General features: G+C 37.9%; 1 protein-coding gene across 1 annotated transcript in view; it reads right to left on the bottom strand.

Annotated features, from left to right (window-relative positions):
- Positions 1–2,553: 2,553 nt before the first annotated feature.
- Positions 2,554–24,459, bottom strand: part of COG3 (component of oligomeric golgi complex 3) — a 32,052-nt gene continuing 10,146 nt past the window's right edge. The window contains exons 10-23 of the mRNA XM_057374696.1: positions 24,211–24,337; positions 23,628–23,719; positions 21,093–21,232; positions 19,722–19,882; positions 17,582–17,687; positions 15,596–15,720; positions 13,839–13,928; positions 11,886–12,006; positions 9,511–9,599; positions 9,280–9,414; positions 8,179–8,254; positions 6,592–6,719; positions 5,933–6,031; positions 2,554–4,717 (exon numbers count right to left, since the gene is read on the bottom strand). Of these exons, the coding sequence (XP_057230679.1) occupies positions 4,688–4,717; positions 5,933–6,031; positions 6,592–6,719; positions 8,179–8,254; positions 9,280–9,414; positions 9,511–9,599; positions 11,886–12,006; positions 13,839–13,928; positions 15,596–15,720; positions 17,582–17,687; positions 19,722–19,882; positions 21,093–21,232; positions 23,628–23,719; positions 24,211–24,337 (1,519 nt within the window). The 3' untranslated portion in view covers positions 2,554–4,687. The remainder of the gene's footprint in view (positions 4,718–5,932; positions 6,032–6,591; positions 6,720–8,178; positions 8,255–9,279; positions 9,415–9,510; positions 9,600–11,885; positions 12,007–13,838; positions 13,929–15,595; positions 15,721–17,581; positions 17,688–19,721; positions 19,883–21,092; positions 21,233–23,627; positions 23,720–24,210; positions 24,338–24,459) is intronic.

The following is a 24,459-nucleotide window of genomic DNA, read 5'->3' as shown; positions in this document are numbered from 1 at the left end:
TCCCCAAGTACAACAATCCTGTCTGCTTCAATATGGGGTCCCAGCTCCTGCTGAGCACTTGCTGTGATATCCCTGCCTGGCTGCTCCTGCCTATCAGCTCCTTGGACGGCAGCAAGGAAACCACCCAGTGGAGAGAAACCTGGGACTACTGCATGGGACTGGTCACAAATTTTCATGTGGAAAACCACTGTTTTGTTCAAAACCAAATTTCCTGCCTGYGTGACTCTTAATGAAATTCCCTCTCAGGAAAGCATTAAGATGAGTTGAAATGCTGGCACTGAATGGTAAGAACAAGACTCACAAACTCATTTTGTGAGTCAAAACATTAATATTARATGCCAATATAAGCACAAAGCTTCTGATTTTATCTAAACAGCATTTCATTTCACGTGAAAGCACGCAGGGAGAAGAACTCCAAAATCCTTCGATAATTGTTATCATTCACTCAGGTTTCCTACCTCTGACCCTTCCTCAGAGATGAAAATGCTGTTCTGGCCAGCTCAGTGTCGGTGTGACTGTGCTGGTGTGTAATCCTGTCCTTTACCAGAGGCAAACACAACTGGTCAGCACTGAAATCACGTGTTGTTCATGTTTGGTTGGGGGCTGAGGCCTCAGGTGAAGGATTTGAGCTGTCTTCCCTGGTGCAGCACAGACCAAACATTGCCAGCCCTCACAGCAATACTCTGTACATGGTCACAGCCCACTGCTAATGGAAAGGAAATGGTGGAAGTTCAGGAGGGCGGCAATGAGCCAAGGCCCCGAGCGTGCACAATCATAAAACACTGGCTATTGCTTTTGGGCCCCCCAAATTCAGACCTCTGCTCAGCACCATCTCCTCTGTTAGACAAGGAAGTTATCTCCCACCTGAGCTGGCTCAAGTCACAAGTTTAGTTCTTTGCTCCTCAGTCCCCTTGCACATGTGCTGGAAGAACATCAGCTCCCGGGGRAGATGTAGGGTTAGGGTGCTCCACTGGCATGAAGGGAAAGGGCACCCATGACACACATGGGTAACAAGAGATGCAGGATGCTCTCCCACTTGGCCTCCCGGCAGAGAGTTTAGCATCAAAACCCTTCACTCTACACAGGCTCTCTTTGCAGCTGAAAGAYACAGAGAAAAGTCACCCACTTAGGTGGCCAGAAAGTGGAGCTCCCCCTTCAGTCTGAAAAAATTCAGTTCAGGAGCCTTTTCTCCAAGAATCAAGTGTTGCACTACTTTTGGCAATCTCTTTCTTTGTGACACCACTCCTTGCATTTTATTATCTTCTACCTGCATGAAATGCTGAAACGCAAGAAATTAATGCTCACAGCAAGCAGTCACATCAGCATTTCAGACCAGTTTTTCCCATATCAGGGTGGCAACAGTCACTTAGCAATGAAAATAAAGCTCCTTTCTTCAAGCTCACAATGCCCATCTACACAYCAGGTCCTTGTAACACCAGGTTCGCCTCAGCTGAGAGCACATGATGGATCAGTCTGAGCAGCAGTTACACACCAAATGTGCAGCCCCTTGAAGCACATGGCTTCCATCCTAGAGCTGATGAACTGGAAACTTTGGGAACTGGTTGTGCCAAGTGTGACTGATGAGCCTGCCTTGGCTCTCAGCCAGGAATACCCAGGCTGGTGGCCACAGGATGGCAAAGAGCAGCTTGGGCACAGGGACRAGGGGCACTCCAAGATAGGGAATACGAGGTGTCTCTTGGGTGTCCAGGCTTCAGTTGATGACAACTCCCATGGCTTAGTGGCATGGTTGGCCACCACTGAAAGGGACCAACTGATTGTTTTTTCTTTTTGCTCTCTTTAGAGGTCTTTATATGAAAGATCTGATTTGCTCAACAGTATTAGCTTTGATTTGGAGCTCAATGAGGATAAAAACGCACAAGTGTAGGAGAAAACAAGAGCTGGATCTATCTGTAGTCACCAGGATTGGCTTCAGCAGCAGACTTTTTCCCCTTTTCATACCCACATTACTTTGTCAATACCAAACAGGCAGTTTGAGAAAAGGACTATTAAGTTTTGCTTGAAAAACATGTGGCACATCATAAGGTTTTGCTGCAAGCATCACTGTTGTACAAAAAGGCCAGGCATTCACCCCATTTACAAGATGCAATCCAAATGGCCAGACCCCCTAGGCTCCAAGTGAACAAGGAAGCTCTAGTCACACATCACTGCCCCATGTCTCTCAGCCAGAAGCCAAATTCCACAGGGAAGGAGAATTTTAACTTTGACAGTTCATTCAAATGGCATTGTGAAAGGCAAGAGGGTGAAGGGATGCTTCACGCTGACATTACAGGGGACAAATCACAATCTTCTGGATGATGTGCTTCTACAACACCAAGGGCCAGAAGAGTACTATGGGTAATGAGAAACTCTGCGTAGATGAATCTGAGTAACCAGGCAAGAACGGTTATCAAATACAATAGTACTTGTGTTTTCTGCCACCAGCTCCCAAGCTTTCTTAGTAAAAGCCAACTTAGTTAAAATTTGTTCTTATATTACAGTTGTGGGTCACAGCTGTGATTTCTTCCTCCTAACAAGACGGCAAGGAAAGAGACCTTTTAGGCACACAAGATTGCTTGTCAGTAARGAAAATACAAATTTACTTTTATTATAACCATAAAGAGGCATTAATTTAACGATTAGCTGTACATTCAGCACTCAGGTATATATCTGTGCCAAATAAACTCAATTCTCTTACAGCTAAAAAAAGAACACTTCTCAGCAATGTACTGCCTGTGCTTACAGGATGTTTATTTTCTCTGTATTACAGTTACCTTGACAGACAAGCCTCAGGATACAGAATAAAGCTTTACTCTTGGACCAAAATAGGAGGCAACATTTTTATTTTAAAAAATTAAAAACAGCAAGTTTCTAGTCAGATAATATAAAGCATCTTAAATTAATCTTTTGAAAGTATTTACACTATTTGTAAACGTAAATATCTGAAACTGTACATGTTTAAACAAATGTTCATTTAGCAAACAGGCTGTATAAACTGATTGCTCTTCTAATCTCTCCACCAGCTGTCCTAGAGCTGTCTGTGTACTCGAAGAGAGAAAAAGATCCCAAGCACAAGAGTGACTACTGCCATGGTTTACCCTTCACATCAATTCTGTACAATGTCTGTATTAAGTCAGTCATAACTCTGTACACCAACCATGCAGTCCTTCTGGAAAACTTTATAAAAAACAAATATACATATATTACAATGCACTAGACATTATTTTACAGCCTGTATTTCTACATGAGTAAAGGGAGAGGATAAGTTTTCCTCCTCGTTAGTTCCTTTAGTTAATTTTTAAGGAATCATGTAAGGTCCTATGAGTACCATTTATGTACCTCAGCACCACTGCGGCAACACTTCTTGTGGTAGCTTTCAATCCTACCATCATATTCTCCAGCCTTGTTATTTATAAAAGGAAAATTATTAAATCAAAATACCACCCATGGTATTTTTTCCGTGCAAGGAAATTTCTTCATATTCAAAAGTACAGAATAGGCTTTATAAATAAGTTACAAATCTGCCACATCACCCACTACATTTTTTGTTTTGCAGTGCTGCACAATGAAGATTTATGCACTGAGACACCCTGAAGTGTTCACTCCATTAGTGGCCAGGCATTTAGCATTCAGCTTTCCCCAATAATGTCCAGTTAATGCACACTCAACAGTGTGCGCTCTCTACCAGTTACCGAATAGTTACCCTCTCTTTACAACACTGATTTGACAACCTTGCAATCAAATTGCAGGCATCCCCACATCCCATTATTAGCTCTTACTCCATGGCACAAAGGCTGTGCAAGTTCCAGCCCCAGTTCCCACTTTAAACAATGTAACACCACCATCTCATCTTAGGAAAGGCAAAAAAACCCAGTTCTACCCTAAAAGTAAGTACCTGAAAACCTCAATCCTAAGTGTTGCTTTAAAACATGTAGTTTCCTCAGAAACAACAGAAATGATATTGCACAGCTTTCCATTGCAAATCCCAAGGATCTGAGACTCTTTACATGGAGAAAGGCTAGAATACGAAACTTCAGCTCAGACCTCACAGATCCCAGTCACAATAGTGTAAGAAAGACAACACATCCAGTTTCAAGAAACAGTTCACAGGTGGGAAATAGTTTTTCTAAGTAAGAACCTCTGCGTTACTTTCAAGCATGTAGTGGATTACCAGGATTTTCAGGGAAGTTAAAGAAAAACTCAGACCTTGCCTGCTTAAGTCTCATTGTCATACCAATGTGCTTATCTTCCAAGTCTCACAAATATCTATTGCTGCGCTATTTGATTCCCTGCACAGTATTTCCAGCATGTCTTTGAAAGTGTGACTTTCCATTGCATATATCAGCTCATTAAGGGAAAGCAGGAATGTTTTTTTACATTAAAAAACAAAAAAGGTTTTCAATTTTGAAGTATCTGGATAAGGCAGTAATTGAGCTTCCATAAGAGTGATCAGCAAAGGTTTTTTGTTTGGTTTCCTTCTGCCCAATGAACAGAAGACCTTTAACAAATCAACAAACCTGTCCATTTTGGTTTTTCTTTCCCTGAAACAGGGTTAAGCAACCTGAATAGTTTTGATGCAGATTGGACTGCACAGTGGGCTCTTTCATTCACTTCAAGCAAATGCCTTTGCATTCCCTTCACTGCCTGGCATTCAGCTGAAGCTTATTCCAAGCAGCCTCACACTGTTGGGCTACTTGGACATCGACAACAGYAAATTCACCTGAAAGACAAAAGAAAAGCATGCGTTAGAGCAGTCAAGTTTCAGAACTGAAGTGTCACACTTTACCCTTTAAATATGATTCCTATGACTCAGAAGACAGCAACAAAACAACTGGCCAAAATTTTCCAAATCCCTACTCACAAGCTTTKTAAAATGCAACTGTTGACCATGCTGACTTCATACTCACTTCAGCAGTCACAAACTGCTGTGATGAACTTCCTAAAATAACTTCATGTGTTGTCAAGAAATTCCAAACATAGTCACACTGAGAAAAAAATGTCACCATTCATCTCAGATATCTGAAACACATTTGGGATCCTTCACATTACTTGTTTCCCATAGATTAAAATATGGTTTCCCATACACTTCAGTTTGTAGGATAAGTGGTCCTAGGGTTCATCAGATAAACAGTTAGAGGAAGCCTTCTCTAGRATAGCCCCACCTCCTTTTGGTGCATCACTCCCACACAGTGCTGCAGGACAGTTATCACACATTCCTGTGGTCACACTCACTGCAAGGCCATGTCCTCTAATCCATAAACTAGATTACGTGTTTCAATACTGGCATCCTGTGATCATCAAGATTCTACCCACATTGACCTTCGTATCTAGGGAAAGTGACATTTTAAAAAGCCTACTTAGTTTCTGACAGAGAATCCTAATGTAGAGAATTCTTAACCTCAATCATCTCAGAGACTGAAGACCTTACCATGTAGAGTTACACTTCCATAAACATCTGCACATTTTCTCAATACAATTTACTTCATATGCACTCTAGTATTTTCTAATTCATTCTCGTGCTTCCTAAATGTAAAAGTTGCTGCTTCTTATATTAGTCAAAAGCCTGCCTTCTAATGCGCAAGTTTTTTAAAGGCATATTCACTGGCTTTGAAACCTTTCTGAAAAGACAACGCCAGGAAATGGCAAGTCTCTTCTACAATGCTGTACAACTCAATCCCCAGCAACATCAATCACCACCTTGGTTTAGGAAAATCTATTAGGTATTCATTAAAAAAACCCAACCAAACAAAGCCCCCTACTAGCTGAGAGCCTAAAGATCAGATAAAGCCCAAAGTTTAATCATCCAGGATTAAGGAGGATAATAAAAAAATAAGGATTCTGAACACTGGAAATACGAAAAATGAAAAAATCAATGTTTAAAAAAGCCAGTCACCATGAAAGAGAAACTGATAAAATAGGGAGCTTCAATATATACCTGTTCCATTGAAGGACAAGCTATAATCTGGAGGTCTTCATTACTAAATTCTTCTTTTAAAAGAGCGTGGAGCTTCTGGAACATTTGCTGAATGTTATTCTTTTAAAGGAAAGGAAAAAAATCAGTATTAAAAAACACGGCACCCATCTTAAAAATGAACCAGAACAAGCACTATGTACATGGAATAATTAATGAAGTGACCATGTATGGAGAAGCAGTCAAGCTTTAAGAAGTTTTTTGTAACAAGCCCCAAAACAGCTACAAGGAATCCACATTAATAGTGAGATAAAAACTTCAGCTAAGATGTGCTAAATTGAAACACTGAGTCCCAATGACTTAACCTGGAAGCTTCAAACTCAAGCTTCTGGTGCTTTACAATAGGTTTTCCACTGAATCTGTATCCTTTCTGCCTCTGGTGCTCCTGCCCATGCATAACTGACCAAAATCGACTGGTTTGGTGTGGGACAGGGTTATTCTTTATGGTAGCTCACATGGTGCCAAGTGGAAGATGTACAGAATAGAGAACACCAGTTATTTTCCTGTAATATGTGTGTGTTACATAGTGCAACAGAGAGAAATACAGCTGTTTGGATTTGGCTTTTTTAAGCTAAAGATATCACCATGAAACAACTACAGGAAAACATGGCAGCAATACTCACCTTGACTGGCTTAAATAGAATTAACTCTGTATCTTTATTGGACAAGTATAAGGACATGCTTCGTAAAGTTGACGGCAACTTTGTTTTTATTGTCTTGTAAGTGGAAGAGACCAGATCGTTGATCTTTGCTGAAAGTAAAAGAAAATRTGTTTAATAGGGTAAAATGGAGTTCTGCTCACTGAAACCTACACTCCAGCAAATCACCTCCACTCCACTTCTGGTGTGGATCATTACCACGGGTTTGAGTAGATGGGAGAGAGGGGGTGGCTGGGCTGTGCAGTATCGAATCCTTCACAGGACCACCACATGCCAGACACTGCTTCCTTTCCCTGCAGAAAATGCATCCATTCCATTTCTGAAAGCTACCACACCCTCCTGAGGCTTCTGAAATCACAGCCCTCCAATAGCAACAAAGTTCTACATAGCTTCCCTCCCAGAAACCTTACCCAGAAAATAAACTGCTTGAAAATAAACAGTGCTAGTAAAGAGAAAAGAATATCAGGAATCCTCCTTGCTGATCACAGGCCATGTCTGTGACAGGAAAGGCTGCACAGAAATCTGGATTTTGAATCAACCAGATAGGAATACTCGGTCAGACAAGTCTTCTTTCTTTATTGCTAGGAACTTTAATGATTTTACAAGATCGTTGTTTAAAGGCCAGGAGAAAAATGCATTCTGTAGTTTTAAAATACTGAAGTTAATATCCTATGTGGGTTCCCCCTGGCTCAACTTCTGCCACATCTAAATTTTCTGCCTAATCCTGCTTCCCAGACAAATGACTCCAAGAAACAGCAGAAGGTCTGCTTCGATCTGCCTCTATACACATAATTATCTCCAAACAAACATTAAAAATACTCCTGAAGAAGAGGGAGATGTTAAGTAGAAGCACAAGTTAGCCCTTGAGAGTGTCTGACCCATTGAGCAGCACTGAATTATGTATGAACATGGCTGGCTTTGCATCTTAAGAATATGATGCAACAGAAGGTTCCGAAGTATGAATTGGAATAATCAGATTCTTTCACTCAGAAGTACTACTTTGTAATATAAAGAGCAAAACAACCCAGAAACATCTAAAACTGCTCCAAATGTTCCGATGAAGCATTCACATTTGAATTTTTAAAAAGAAGGAAACAAACCCAGATTCCATTCTTGCACAGTGACAAGAAAACTGAAGAGAAAGAAAATTACCAAATGTACAGACAATAAGTGCTTCAGTGAGGATTCATTCCTTCCTACAAAAGTAAAAGCTTTATCATAACATAATCAATTAATTCCTTAAGCATATTCCATGTGCTGTTGCAGAAATGCTCTTTACATGCAAGAACAGTCACAGCTTGAGAAATACTCAAGGCATTCATCTACTGCTCCAATTAAACACATATTCTGAACTTTGTCAGGTTTTCAGAGCCAGCTTAAAACATTTCAAATAGCATACAGGCTAAAATGGAAGCCAAGATTTGCAAGAAAATGGTAGACAGTTCTTATATGTARAATTTTTGAAAATCAATGACAGTCTCTCAGTCCAAGTTATTCTGGCCACCTTTTCAGATTCCTAATAGTTACATGAATATAAACCAAAGTAAATACCTGGTTGTGCCCAAGGTTGCTGTGAAAGGCTGTAATTGGGACCTCCTTGGGTGGCCATTGTTTTTAAAGCAGCTACCTAAAACAAGTAAAATCAACAAAATTATATTTCTTTCGGTTGAGTTCACAACAAAATGACCAAGTAAAAGTTGCACAACTGTCTTCRATACCACAGTGTACAGAATCTCCACTGCTCTCTATCTTCTATGATCTGACTTAACAACACCACAGGGAAAGCAGCTAGACAGAAATGCAATTCAAAATTACAACTGTGATCACTTCCTGAAAGAAAAATTCAAAATGGGATTAAATTTACAAAGGTGCTTAGGCACCTAAGGATACAAAACTCAAAACAGATTTATCCTTAAGCAGCTGAGTCAAACTCCCCAGATTCCCAGCAAATCATTGAGATCACTCAGACAATCTATCAGTCTCACCAGTTACTCTCTGTATTTTAGGCATGCCACTGACCCCTATCCCAGCATGACAGGCATGAGTAAATTTATTACTGTAATCTTCTAAAACCTCAAAAATCAGCAGCTGGGATATCTGCAGTCCACACAATGCTGTAGCCCCAGCTTCTGACAGGTCATGTCACTTATTCTCAGGCCCTAAGGTTCAGAATAGATCCTGTTGCGAGTTTTTCTTAACCTAGAAGTCCTGAGCTCTAGGAGCAGGGTCTAGAAAGAAATGTATTGTAACAAGCTGTCTGAGACTCTAAGACCTCCCTCAAGAACATACATGACCCAAGACTATTTCTGAAGTTTACGAATGCAGTGAAAGTAGCTCCTGCAAACAGAAAAGCTCCTGCCAACCTTCACACACCTGTTCCAATTCAATGAAAAAATAAAGCTTCTTGATCAAAGACCACAATGGTTGCTTTAAAAAAAAAACAAAAAACAACAACAAAAAAAAAAAACTATGTCATGTTCCTTTAACCCATTAATCTCAAAAATTCCTGAAAAATTGTTGTTGGAACTTAAAGGAAAGCACATTGTCTTCAGCTAAACACATTAGCAGCTTGTCCTATACCCAATTTAAGTACCAATTCCCTTGTCCTACCAGCACTTCAGTTAGGTTAACAAACGTACAACACATTTGTACCTTTGTCATGAACTCCTCCAGCTGTTCTATAAACTGTTTGGTTTGTTGCTGAATAAACTGCTCACAAGCTGATTTCAGATGACGATCTACATCTTTTTTGGAGTCGATATAATGTTCTCTGATTTCTGGAGTACCCTTCAATAGAGAACAACAACAATTCTCTTACTTGACAGAGATCACCACACAAGTAAATGACCCAATTTTTCTTAATGAAATAAGACTCCACATTACCTCCAACAAGAACTGTATCAAGGCGTTGTTGCTGTTTAGTCTAAAAAATCTTGAAACTGTCTTAGGATTCAGGATTTTAAATGCTGCATCTGTGAATCAGAGAGTCACTCACACTATAAGTCAATGCCATTMATTTCCAGGAATTACAAATTCTAATCACTCATTTATGCATAAAAAATGGCCCAGCATGAATGATTATGACTGCAACATTAATGAYTCCAGTACTGCTTGGAGTGGATGCACAAGTGCATATGCACAGAAGCACACAAAGTTTAATTCACTGCTTTTCAATGGCACCTATGGTAAACCTGAACCTAAAAGTTGCATGGTCTAAACAGATAAATACATTACAAGGAACTAACAAGTTACTGATATTAACCACAGTGCTGTGAGCATGAAAATTTTGCAAGCCCACCTTTTACTGTACCTCCAAGTGGAAGAATTTAACATAAGCTRTTTAAGCATTTACAAACAATATTTTACACACATTGACTGGAAAAACCAAGTACAGTTGCATGGAATAACTCTGAATTGGAGCTTTTTTCCTATTGTAGTTAGGACTAAACAACAAAACATCAAGGTGGATAAACATCCATGTTTATGTTCTCTACAGAAGTCCCACGAAAGAAAATCAACACCTGTGATTAACATGAGATACTGAAATTATACCTATAGTGTTAACAGGATGTTGTCAAGCTGAAATCTAGTAAAATTGGGAAAAAGAAAATTATCAATAGTTGCAGTATAGYTTATTACCCTACTGTAAGTAATTTATCATCCTACACATTCATCTGTTTTTCTTCATTTCTAAAGGAATTCTGCACTCTGTCTTGCTAATTAAACAGTGAGAGGGAAACAAGACATAAGAGTAACAAGTTCTCTCTGATGCATTAAATAAAGCAGGAATACCAAATACATAGGTTTGTAGGTTTGGCACTGAACTAAGAATCTGCACTCCTATGCAGTGAAAGGTGACCACAGAGAGAGATTATTTTTGTTCTCTGAATTTTTTACCAGAAATTTCAGAAATTCCAAAGACTTCCCAAATTCTTTATTAGAAGCCTATGAGCTAGTCCTTTCTCTCACAGCATATTTCAGTTACATGAAACTTAACATTGTACTACTTCAAAAAAACTGGGCAAAAGCATGACTTCTACAGTAAGCAGTATCCCTTCATCTAATTAAATCTTAAATCTGAGTGCAGCAAATTGAGCTAGAACACAGTAAAACTATTAGTCATGTATTTTCTCTTCCACATCTCATCCCTACTGGCCTGTGCTACACCACAGTAAGAATTAAGCACAACATACATCTTTTCAACACCACTGCCACATCTTTTCAACACCACTGCCACATCTTTTCAACACCACTGCCACCATCACCCAATATAAAGAAAATGTTTTCCATTACTTACCACTACCATCTGCAAGGAACTGGCTGGCACAAAAATTTATTCCATTAAGTAAAGATGAAGGACAAACTTGTGTGTCAGCCAGGACAAGACACCAAAAGGATGTATTTGCCCTTTAACCTCCAGTCAACTAGAAACCACTCAACAGGTAGGAGGTTTCATTGATGTTCAAATGCAACAAGTGAAATGGTTAGTGTAAGAAATGCTTGCTCCAGAGTTAAGACAGCAGCATAGTAGATAGCAGAAAAGAGAAGTTATTTCTTCAGCTTTCTCTTCTGGAATGAAAGGAGAGAAATTTGACTTCCAATAATTTTTCGGGTTATCCTTATAAACTTGAAAAGTGCATGACAGTTGAGCTCTGTATTAAGAGTTTTTTTCCCAGAATTTTAAAAGAGAACAATAGCACTATTTCAAAAACCACGACCATGGCCACTACCTCCATTTTCACTTCCTACAAGAGAGATGCTTGCCACATAAATACCATCCAACAATACTGTTTAYTGAACTTGCAAAAGAAGAAATCCTTCCCAAAACATAAACCTCACAGAAAGATCTAGGAAATCTTAATTYGCTCTAGGCAAGTTGACAACATATTGTTAAATGCACCTGCTAAGCAGCAGTAAGAAAATAAGTACCTTTAACGAGTCAGAAGAGGGGAAACACAACTCTGTGCAACAGAAATGTAGATTACTTAGCTGTTCTTTAAAGAAACTGGATAAATAAGTTAGGTCAGCAGCGAAAGCAGGCAAATGTATCTCATACAAAAATAAAGAATTGTTAGATACATCTTGAATTGCTCTGAGTAGAATAGTTTTGTTTTTTGTAGAGAAGTTAGGAACAAAGCAAGAGATTAGAAAATGCATACAGATCATTGCAAGTGAACATAAAATAAACCCAATACTTTTGCTGACACATTATGGGAGGACAGTCCCATCCCATTCTGTAGCCAGCCACTGTTTAGTACCTCTAGTTTTCTTAAGGTCCAGGGAAATTTCCTTAATGGTGAAATCAGTGTGGAAAGGAGCAATTTGTTCACGAAGAATCAAAAGGTGTTTTATTAAGAAAAGCTGTCCATCAACCTGGGTCTACAGCACAAGAGAAAGAATATACAATACATGTAAATAAAACCCACCCAAATAATTAAATGAAGAGCAAAGTTTCARCATTTCCCCTTTTATTAGTTAACAAGCTTTTTCCATTAGTCTGCAGCATATACTTTGGGACCAACAAACCCCACTTCTGTACTATTTCTAATACACTGCACAGCAGAAGCAGACTTTATTCCCATTTCTTAGAAGAATTAGATTACACAGCCATATTACTAAATGTCCTCACTAAGTACAGGTATCCACTATTTGAAAGATACAAATTTATTCTTCTTAAGAGACAGAAATTATTTCATGTTATTCATATAATTTATAGTGGAAAAACATGAGGTTCTAAATCTGCTTTCATCATTATGATGACTAAAAAAAGTTAATGTTCCTGTAATAACCTTGATTAACTGTGCTATTCTGCAAAGGTCTTATAAGGCATTTTTCTCGTGTCATTAAACACAAAGCTTAGTTAATTTCTAAACAATACAGCAAAGATACAAAGAATTAAAAAAGGCCAAGTCCACATCACCAAGATGATCAGTTTTGCACTGCTTTTTATTTTAGCTACATGCTTTATACTGCCTGCTGGTTTTAGTCTTTGAAGTTCATGGCTCATGGAGGTGAAAGGAGGAGGACTGAAGAATTCAAATTTGCTTTTCCGAGCTGAAGGAGAACTTTCCTTGATACAAAGTTAAATAAAACAGTAAAGAAGAAATCTGATTTAAATCTGAAGTTTCAACAAATACAAATTTCACTAAAAATAAATGGTGGGAAGGGCTTGAGTTGTTTGAGTTTGGCTTTTTTTTTAAATTATTATATGCACAGTTTCACCAGACAATGTTAAATTAACATTCATCAAGAACAACGCAGTACAGATCCTAGTTCTGGGCCAACCTATTTAGGATTCACTGCAGGATGAGTCTCGTTCTCTGCAACACTTTTAAGTCAATGCTGTCCAGATACACAGTGTTGGAATGGATATTTAACTGTAGAATTATGAATCAGTTACACAGAAGATAGTTATCTGCTCAAGCTAAAGGGAACTGGAGCTTGAATTTCTTCTTAAAGATACTGTGTTTAACAGATATTCTTCAAAGAACACTCAAAAGAAACACATCAAAACAGCTCATTTCCAATCAGAACTAAAACTTTTTTCATTCCTAAATACTTACTGCTCATAAAAATCCAACTATTTTAGCCTACTAAGACTTTTTTTTTTTAATTCACATCCTGGCTGTTAGGAATTAGCAAATTACTACAGCATTTAAAGGAACTGGGATATGAAAAATGAACTACTCAAACTAACAGCTAAAATGACTTGATGAATCTGCACTGAATTCTGAGCAACACATGAGATCAAACCTTTTGATAATACAGTTCTGAGCAGACAATACTTAAAAATTCTTCCCAGTGAATATGAAGTTACAAATATTTTTGAAAATTCAAAAATTGGAGGCAGAGAAAAAGAGAAAAGAGTAGCAGGCAGTGAAAATAAATACAGCTAGCAGATGAGTCCTCTAGCAGGAACTTTTCTTTAGGCATCACTTCATTGAATTCCCATGARCTGGAAAAGCCTGTAAACACAATTGCTATGATCTGTATTCCACCTTTTCAGACAGGCTACCATGTGAATCATTATCTTTGCTCTGCAATACATTAACTATAACTAAGAACTGCAAATCCACAATGTCTCTGGGGGCAGAGCAACATTCTTTGACTAAGATTTTAATAGAATTCTGAACTGCTGCTTCATTACTTTAGCTATACAAGGGGCTCGGGGTGGGGGCTGTGGAAATCATACCCAAAGCACAGATTCTGACCTTGTTTTTGCTGATGGAATCAGCAGCTACCAGCAGAGACTGGATGCAGGCAGATAAGGCCTCTTGCGATAATCCTTGAAACACTGCCCTCTGCAGGGAAGAAAAAAATCACACCAATACAAAAGGTGTTAGCAAAGCTTAGGCAGAATTTTAAGAGTTGCAGGTTGTGAGCAATATGCTCACGAGCATATAAAACCCCAGATTAACTAGCTACAAAAAATGTCGGCTAAATGCAGTGAGAAAGGATGGAGCATTCACATACAAAAGGCTGCTGCAAGCACTAAGACKGGATGCAGGTACCCACATAAGCATGCCCTGCTCACCCTGCAGCTCTGAATTGGCACCTGGGTAGTGACACAGCCAGTGACACCTCATGCATTCATCGCCAACATGATGAAAGATGTTTGCTGGGTAACCTGACCAGACCCTGCTTCATGTTAACCTGACCAGACCCTCCTTCGTGTGTCACTGCAACTACCTGTGCGTGCAAGCTCCATCTGCAATAAACACAGATCACTGAGTGAGCTTAACCTCAGGCAGTCTCAAATTACATTTATGACAGCTTAGTAAACAAACATGTCAGCTGCCACGGCCCAGGGGACATGGAGCAAGTCCTTGAGCTGCAGCAACAAGATGCTACGGCTGAGCCAGCCACAGGAGCACAGCTCACCCCCACCAGCACTGCAACGAGCACCTGAAAGCCCTGACTGCCCTAAGACTTTACAGCACTTCATTCATGTCTTCCCTATCTACAGGAAGCAGGCAAGGGGTACCAGCTCTGCTACAGTATCTCAGGGGAAAACTAAATTAACCTCTGTGCAGACACACTATAAATGAGCCTTGCAAACAAYGCAGAAATTACCTCGTTTACAAAGGCGTAACTGAAAACAAGGGCAAATACTCATCTATCTTTAATGGGATTGATACTTTAAGCAAYAAACTATTAGTATTTTCCAATTTCTTTTTCAGCAAGAGCATCTTGGCAGGAGTTTCGTGTAACACACATCAAAGATATTTTGAATGCCATTAAATATATCTAACAAAAATAAAACACAAACAGAATAGCAAAAACACTTGCATTAGTTTCCTCAAGAGACTTATCGGCCTTATATGTTATTAGATGAGAGATATAAAACAGATTCTAATGGCAAAGTCTTGAAATATGTSTTAAGTAAAGATTTCTTTTGTTTCTGCTAGACAGGAAGATTTCAACTGTCTTAAACTTTAGAAACATCTCCTACATTTTAGAACATGAAAAGATGTGCCACAAAAAAAATGCAGAACACTTCCAAAATGCAGAAGCAGTAGAGTCACCATTTTTAAGACCAGAAACATCACTTTGTCTGATGTCCTGCAAAGCACAAAGAAACACATTCATTCACCCAATAATTTCAGCAATAGTATCRTTCTCTATAATTGACCCAGAACTTTCTATTTTTTCTTGTCCTGCTCACTCCTCAACTTTGGTGAGACCAGTGTCCTGAACATCAGACAGTGAATTATTTCTGTAAGAGCAAAAGCAATACATGTACAAATCAGTGTTGTTYTTCTAATTCTACAAATGTATAAAACTGTCTTGAAAATGGTGACCTAAATTTGTCAGTTCACTTGTTTTACATAAAGATAGCAGCAGAAAGACTAAAGAGGTTAAGAGGACAGTACTGGTCCATTTCTAATTTATATTAAAATACTGAGACATGATGCTTCACACACTTCATAACTTCACCTAAAAATTAGATAAAGAAATTTTTGCATACATCAATACATCTGTACAGTTTGGAGAGACACACAAGAGTCCTTCTGACAGTAGGATACCACATTCCATGTAGATCTGCTGGTGAAATCGTGGTCTGGTGCCTGGGATTAAGAGATTCAGCTGAACCTGTTTAAAAGCAAAACACACACATGAAAAACGTGCCCACCTGTCCTTTCAACCAAAGGAGACTGTAATATCAACTGCATTTTATACTCTCTACACAGAAATAAGACATTTTATTTTACCCAAACAGGTTAATTTCTTTTTTCCCTTTTGAGCAGGTCAGTACTAGATTTCTGACRTGAATAGAGCACAAGCCTGTGAAAGACATGAATTTGCTTTCAGGGGTGGCCCAGCTCAACCTTTTTTAATGAAATAATTCTATAGGTATGTCTCCAATGACACACAGCTCCCAGTCAGCTCAACAGCTGAAACAATCAGTTACTGAAAAAAAAATAGCACTGTAGAAAAGAGGAAATTATTAGAGATCATGGAATTGTAGGAAATGCTTAGGAAAAAAAAGGAAAAAAAAATCTAATATTTTTTTTTCTTCATGCTTTCCTTGCTGCTCAGAATAATCCTACATGGATTAAACAGAAAATATATGGTTTAAACATAATTTTAGTAACTAAAAGTAACAGCAAAACCCATTTTGTGATGAGTTTGTKGTAAACATTAAAAAATGCTACTCCTGGGTAACCTTTGTAATAATTCTGTATGCTCAAAATGGATTTTCATAAGACTGGACAGACAGAAGTCTGTTTTCATTTTATCCTTAAATCAAACTGGGAAACACCAGACCCAATAGCATCAGAACTCTGATTTCAAATACCAATCGTTAAAAAAAAGGAAATTTTTATTAGTTTCACCTACTGAYGGAAAAAGCACTTGTGTTAATGCCATCAGTGCAGAAATCGTCTGAAATAATCCAGTAATATCTTTCTAACTTTTGCAACTATAAATTTATTATCACAGTAATTAGAAAGCCTGTAAAATCTTAAATTATCAGTCTGAGGTTCCTAGGCTATTTATTAGTCACTTCAGCTACTCCTGCAGGTACTGAAATGGGAGAGRCACCCTTTACTAAAGGCTAAATAATCCCAATTATCTCAGACACATACTTCAAATTATACCATATCCTTCCAAAGGTTCCTTCCATTTCCTGAGTGCAGGCGAGATTTACAGGATTTGCAAATTCCATACACCTGGGGTGAAATCTAACAAACTCCATTCTCAATGGGATTTGCAGAATCCAGCTAAAAGCACCTCTTCCAAGCCAAAAGCAAGAAGCCATCATGTAATCAAAAAGAATACGAGAAACAACTGATAAAGAGCTGAGAACAATGCTGCTGGGAAAAATAATGCTGTACCATTCTGAAAAATGATAAAATAAAAGGATAAATTCTTCATGGACCTTTGACAATAGTTTAAAGATTTGTAACACTCAAATGATTGGCATCAGAACAGCCACATTTTATGGAATTTTATTCCAGTTTACTGTACTTCAAGACACCAGTCACATGTTTAAATGTCAAGACCTAAATTCTGAATTATTGTAAACACCTAAAATTTAAGAGATATGCCTGACACACCAAATCACTTTCCTCATCTTGGCACAGCTAACAACAAAAGCATACTCAAGTACACATCTTGATGGCAGGACTACTTTTCAGAGGAGAATACAAAAGCTCAGCTTTATAAATAGTACAGTAGATTATGTTAGCTGAAAAAGTAGTTGCTTCACTTAATGAACTGGACTGCACTGGAAACACAAAGAAATGCCACCAAAAGAACAAGATTAAGCTGTTTCTCATAAAAAATATGAAACCAAGAATTTGAGGCAAAGTTCACCTTTCAAAATCTCTTATGAATTTCTAGGAAAATAACCCTTTAAGACACATGCAACTTGCTCACAGATGGTTCAAGATAATGCTCACATCCCATGAACTTTATGCATTAATTTGATGATATGAGATGTGTCTCATACCAGATTTAACTAAGCTGCAGGACTCGGGATCTTCCAGCCGGACATCTGAAAATGAAGCTTCAGGTGGCAGCTTCTTCTGTTCCTCTTTTAAACTCTGTGCAATTTGCTGCAAAGAAAGATACACAATAATATTTTAATATCATATAACAATGCTCTGATTACAACAGAGAAAACCATACTGAATTGCAAAAGGAATCAGCTACACTCAGCTCCCAGTATTTCAAAGACATTTATAAGAAATAGGCAGATGTTTCCAAAACAGTAGCAAAAATATTGCAATACAATAAAGATTCACAAACATATATCTGTGTAAAGCACTCTTCTTTCCATTTTGCCTGTTTTTACTGATCTCTAAATAATGACCTATAAAGCTACCTAGAAAAAAAAAAGCTCAAAACAGGGTAACCCAGTTCAACACTTACTTGGATTTTAAACAGATCATTTTTGTGATGGCTTTATTTCCATAAACGATACATGCAGTACTCTCTAGTTTATTCCCAGCAGGAGTTCAACCAAAAGCTTTTCCCTAACATTACTCAACATATCCACACTTCCCACCTTTTCCACTGCTTGGTCTGCTTCAAAGCAACAAGATGCAGCAAGAATGGATGAAGAACTGCATTAATATTTGAGCAGAACAGCACAAGAAACATTTCTGCCCTGTGCTTTTAACATTTTAATAATTCAGTTACTAAGACAGAAGGTCTCTCTAAATAGCAAGGTTTTGAGGTTTAAAAGCAATCAAGTAGCAAAATGAATCTCCAACCAGACAAAAATTGGAGTCTTACAAGGACATACAAAGAGCAGCATAATTTCTCAACTTGGAATGAACTTTCTCTTCCTAACTGAAGGGCCATAGGATCCTTGTTAGAAAACAAGGCCTCATACAGACCAAGTAGCAGCATTACTTGCCCAAAGATGCTTATTAGTCCTTAAACTTTCAGTACAAAGAGCAAGCACCTCACTAGGTTCAAGGTTTAAAACCCTATGAATGTCCCACATAACTGCCGAAGTACAAACGGTAGCACAATGAAAGCTTTAGATGTGTATAAAGACAATATCATAGCAACATGAGCTCACTACTGATRAGTTTCTCACAGTGTTTTGTCTGTTTGCAGGCAACAATTGAGCACAATAAGGTACAGTTACACAAGGCTAATTTCTTTCAGCCCACAGCAAAATATATACATTTTAGGTAGGTAGGTAAGGTGAGAGACAGATTGATAGTTAAGATAGATAAGATAAATAGATATAAAGCTTCTGTGTTTTGTCTAAGTAATGTTCTGATTCTGAAGTCAAACAGCAGCTTCTCTACAAAGTGGTCAGCTGCAAAGYAAGTCCTACAATTTTCTAAGCACCACCAGCTATTCTGGCAGCTATATGGTAAGGGGAATTCTACAATAAAACTTGGATCTTACTAGTSCATGCTGGAATGGCCTTTCTCAGTCACCTCAATCCTTTGACAGCTTGGGCCTCCCATTACGAAGCGAATGGCAATCGTTACTTGGAGAGGGGATCTTTACTATGCCTTTACTATGCCTTACTACTTCCGCGCAGTGTCCGCGCAGTTGCATATCAAATGTGTACCAAATGCAGCTTGTTCTARTCAAAAACTCATTTTGGGTTTCTCCTTGGCTACTTATTTTTTTGAAGTAGAATTCATTTGATCCATTACAATAGGAACATTGACTCRAAGGGCTTGGAATGACTGCAAAAATGGCCAATACTGATAACAATTTAAGAAAGGCTACTGGAAGCCATTGCTAACATGTTAAATTATCTAAAGCAAGTCTCTCTCACACTGCCTGAGGCACAGGGTACCCACATGCCTACCAAAAGCTAGGTGACCAGTAATTCTGAAAACGAACTTGAATGGAAATAAAACTGCAGAAGCTTCAAGTTTTGATAAAACTGGTAACTGTGAGAATATTGCCAGTTCACTAAGTTTGACATAAAGAGTTCTTTGACATCTAGTTTAGAGTAATAATTCAATCAGCAGGTGTCAATTTGAAAATGCCAATAACACTAAATACACCTAAGAACTGGAAAACCCAAGATGCAAAACACTGTACAGCACAACTGCAGACACTGCATACAAAAAGAAYACCAAGCCAGGACAATAAAAAAGCTGAGACTGTACCTCCATCATTTCCAGCTTGTCAGGATAGGCGAGATCACCTGGTGCAGGCTTGTAGCCAGTGATGTCAGTCTGAATGTAAATATGTGTCCTGTAGACAAGGCGYTCCTGTACATCTTCCAACATTTGCTTGACACCAGCTGCAAACGCACCCAGCTGTTCAGCTGACAAAGGAAAGAAAAGGCACAAACTTGTTAATTACAAAACAAGCTTATAGAAACACAAGTTTGAAGTATCACATATAGAACTGTAAAAACCTGGCTCACTGCAGATGGAGTAAAGCATGCAGACAAATTTGTGAAAACAAGGAATTTACTGAACTCCATACTGCAGTTGCTTTGGCTCTCCACATTTTCATTAGACTATGAAAATGCAATCTTACACCGATGACATCAAATGCCTTGCTAGAATTAAGTGTTCTAATTAATTGAGACCTGGGTACATTAAGTGGAATTTCAGTGAGAACAACAAAGCAAGGGGCTCTGGTTCTATCACAGCCCACGTCTGTGGTGTGACTGTTGGGAGTTGATAAAAACAGATGAACCAAACCAGCTCACATCCAATTTAAGAATTATTGTATCATTCCAAATTTAAGTAGTAGGAAGACACTTCTTATGATAAGCCAAAAGATTAAGTCAGCAAGTTATTACTCATTCCCAACAGTGTTACAATTATACTTCCAGGAAAGTGAACAATTCTTCATGATTACTGGCACTTAAGCAACAAAGAGCTACACAGTGTGATATACCAGCTACCAACTATGATTTCKGTTTATTGCCTAGTGCAATAAAGGCTGTGAAAGGATTCCAATATGCACTGGTCATAGCAAGGAAATGAGATACCAGGTCAGCTCACTCCTGTGAGACTTTGAGATCTGCATACTTACAAAACCCCAAAATCTACACTGCTGCTTAACTCTTTCGTTGAAGTTACAATTTCTAGTCTGGGAAACATAACATTAAGGAGAATTGAAAAAAAAATCAGTTTGCATTCATCATTATGCAAAAAAAAGCTCTGCACGGATGATGCATTAGCAGGGCCAAGTGAAGCAATTTGTTCATTTGAAAAGTTAATTTAAATCAATCCYGGTGCATGTGTATGCACTGGGTGGATGCTTTCTTGCAATTGTACAGTCTAGAGAAAACATGACCAACATCAGTACATTACTTCAAATTAAACTAYGCACAGACCCATACAGACCTTCACTATAAATGAAAAAGCATCATTCATTTTACACAAATATGTCAAGGATGAGGCAAGGTTAAGATCCATTAGAAACAAGGAAGCACCTAGAATTTTTTTTTACTACGCAATTAAATAATTTTATCAGTTAAGAAGACACTTAAAAACAATCATCTTCCATCTATGAGTTACCATTGTTCTGTACATGATCCTCAAGCATCTCATTTTTGAGAATCCCACAGAGTTCAGAAAGCGTCTCTAAGTGAATGACATGGATGATCATTGGCCTCAGGACATCATACAATGAAAGACACAACTTCTCCAAGAGTTCACTATGAAATAAAAATAAAGCAAAATACTTTCAGGATCCCCCAAAACATAAGAAAATTTTATCACAAACACAGATTATTTTGTGGCAAAGATTTTTGCRAGGAGGATGAAAAAACAAGTGCCATAGAAGACTTTAGACAAGACTGTTTAAACATAAACCCATTATTTCCTACAAAGTAGGAAAAGTTTTCCTTTTAAAAGATGTGGCATACCAACTGCTTAAAAATGGTGTTACAGTTTTTAATTAATTTTAAAATAAAWTTTTTAAAACCCAATAAACAAACAAAAAACCTACACACACCAACCAACAACTCAACCCTGTTATAAAGGGAAGATGCTGCAAACTGTTTTACTTGGCTTGGGTACAAAAAAAAGCTCCTGCTGAACTCAGAATCATCACCCAAATTTCCCCTCAAGAAAAGGCTCATCTGATTCCAAGTACTCAACAATGTATTAAAACCAGGAGCACACAMAGAGGGACACAGGACGAGAAGTTTGATAATGTTTTCTGTAACAGCTACATCTCAGAGCATACTTCCCCATCTAACTGAAGTTATGRCAGTGCAGTGACACACCAGAAATCCCACTTCAATTTAGTTCTTTCTTTCATGTTCAAAGTGATGCATTATCTTGGTGCATATCTTTGTTAAGGCACCAACAGCACTCACTGTAGACATTTTTGCCATTCTCAATGCTCCCTTCATTAATCACACTGATGCTATTCTCAATAGCTGAAAATTCAAGAAATTCCCTAGTTAGACTAGGAAATAYAAACACCAAGATCATTGAAGTAATCACAGTGTGATACAGATACTGAGTTTATTGCACTACTTTTTCTTTTYAATTCACACAGAATGTCTGCCAATAGAACAAGGACACTTCAGCTCCTCAGTGACAAAACAAAAATGCTCATGAAAGAGTACTCAGAAAAAACATTTTTAATGCCTCTTCCTTTGCAGYCTACAGCACCATAAGCAACTTGGTTAAACAGAAACTCTCCATGTTAAAAGCAGAAATAAAMCAGAAAGTTTCACTAGCCTTATTATTAAACACAATACTCAATCTCAGATCTCTACTCTTGGCTAGAATTTTGGTAAATTCTTATCTGTACATAGACACCTGGCTGTAATGTCTTCAGAACACCTTAGCASTGCAGAAAAGAAAATGAGGCTATGTATTACGCTAGGAGAAACCTAATAAAGTAGCTACTGTTTGAAACACTTTCTAAAAAAAAAATTTTTAGATGTAAGAAGGAAAAAAAAGCAAATTCTTAGGAAATGAGGTAACTACAGTCCATCAAAATTCAGAAAAATATCGTAAGTCTATTCTCATTCTTGGTGTGAATAACACTAGTGACACAACTTCTGGTTAACAACATTTTACACTGATTTCAATTAGGGATGTTTACTTCAGGATTTGAACTGAGACAGCTAAACTGAATCTTAAGTAAATTTTGTTAGGTCACCTCAAATTCTAAGCAAGCCTCACACGAGGCCATAATTTCTTAGAAAAGACTGGGACTACTCTGGCACTATGGCTTACCTCTAGTGAGGCTTTATGCAGTTTTGGTTTTCCTTTAGCTTAGAAGGATGGATAGGGTAGTAGGCAGTCTTTTTTTCAGGTTACACACTTGTTCAGCTCAAGCTGCACTCGATTTAAGTTATATTAATAGGAATACACTTTATTTGTGAACTTTATACCAAGGRAACATGACTACCCAAATTTTGAAATTAAGTATCATTACTAAAACATACCAGAAAACTGGAGAAGAGGCATAATCTATTCAATACATCTACTACTGCAGGTCTGTTGTGAAAAACTGAACAATACTTTTACAATACAATTAATGTGTGAAGCAACAACCTGTCCCTCACTTAGGTTTAGGCAGAGGAGAGAGAGACACTGTTCTTGTCAGGCATCCATTATCCTGCCTTGTTCAGCCCAATAGAGGAAACATGCAARCATTCCTTGACAATAAGGGTAGCTCATTAAATCCTTCAGGAAAARTAGCTAGAGTTCATCAGCCTAATTTCAGATTGAAGCAAATGAAAACACTAGTGCAGCAGGCTGTGCAAAAGAGGCTGTACAAAAACAGCTGAGAGCTGTAGACTTCTGTAATTATTTTCAAAGTACCTAAGTATCTTTATTTCTTTCAGACTATCTACAGAGCATTTGCAAAGATTATTTATGGAGTGGGAACTATCAACTTTGCTTGAAGAAAAAGGAAACACGAGAACATCAAATTCTGATGCATAAAGTGATTAAGTTGGTTTTTTATCTTGCTAGTTCTTACCAAACCCCTTGAACACAGCTCTATTTACCATATAATATTGCCTACTACATCACAACACACTAAAAACAACATGCAGTAAAACAGAACCAGCATGTACCACCTACTCCAGTTTTGGTGTTGGCTTTGTGAAGAACTCATTGTAAAGCTGGTGTTCATCCTGGCATACATGGACCATGAAGGCACAACCACTTCGTACCTGTATTCACAGAAATACAAATACTTCATTATTAAATTCTTTTCYTTGTATCAGTATCTCAGGAGGTATTACAGGTATTATTACTATACATTATATATTGTGTTCTGAATATTATAGCTATGATTAAACTGAAGCTTTGAAAAAATCAAAATTAATGAGATGAACTCTAAGACTACGGACTGAAAACATGTYACTAATCACATAAAAGCTCGCTGTACAACTTCTGTGCCTTTTTTGTTTCTGAAATTAAAGTAACCACAATTTATGGGGCTTTTTTTATCCTCCCCACTTTGCAAAGTTTGTAACAGAGTGGTTTTTACAGAAATGAAACATGTATGGCTTGAAAATATTAGTAAAATGTTAATGATTCAAACCCACAGACAACAGTAACAATTCTGCGTGTAAATGACTGAATTAAGTAAGTTCATTTTACCTGGGGGAAGGAATTCAAACATAACAAAACCCACAYAATACTTGACTACTTCACCTACCAGAGCACAATGATCTCTGTTATTCTGACTGGTTAATTCTGTAACAGTGCTAGCGATACTTGGACCAAGCAAAAGCTCCCGCTGGTCGAGGTAACATTGATGGATTTCATTGAGAACTTGTTGATACCTAGCCAAGAAATTAAAAAAGTAACTGAGTCCTGAAAGTCATTTTCTGGCACACATAAAATCCATTCTCATACCCTCTTTAGGTCTATATAATTTAAATTTTTAAAACTTTCTTTTAAACAG

Source organism: Malurus melanocephalus, unplaced genomic scaffold, assembly GCF_030028575.1.
Source record: "Malurus melanocephalus ecotype Western Australia unplaced genomic scaffold, MMel_1.1 scaffold_231, whole genome shotgun sequence".
In the NCBI taxonomy this organism is placed as follows: domain Eukaryota; kingdom Metazoa; phylum Chordata; class Aves; order Passeriformes; family Maluridae; genus Malurus; species Malurus melanocephalus.
The sequence above is the reverse complement of the archived record's forward strand: the minus strand, read 5'-3'. Positions and strand labels throughout refer to the sequence as shown.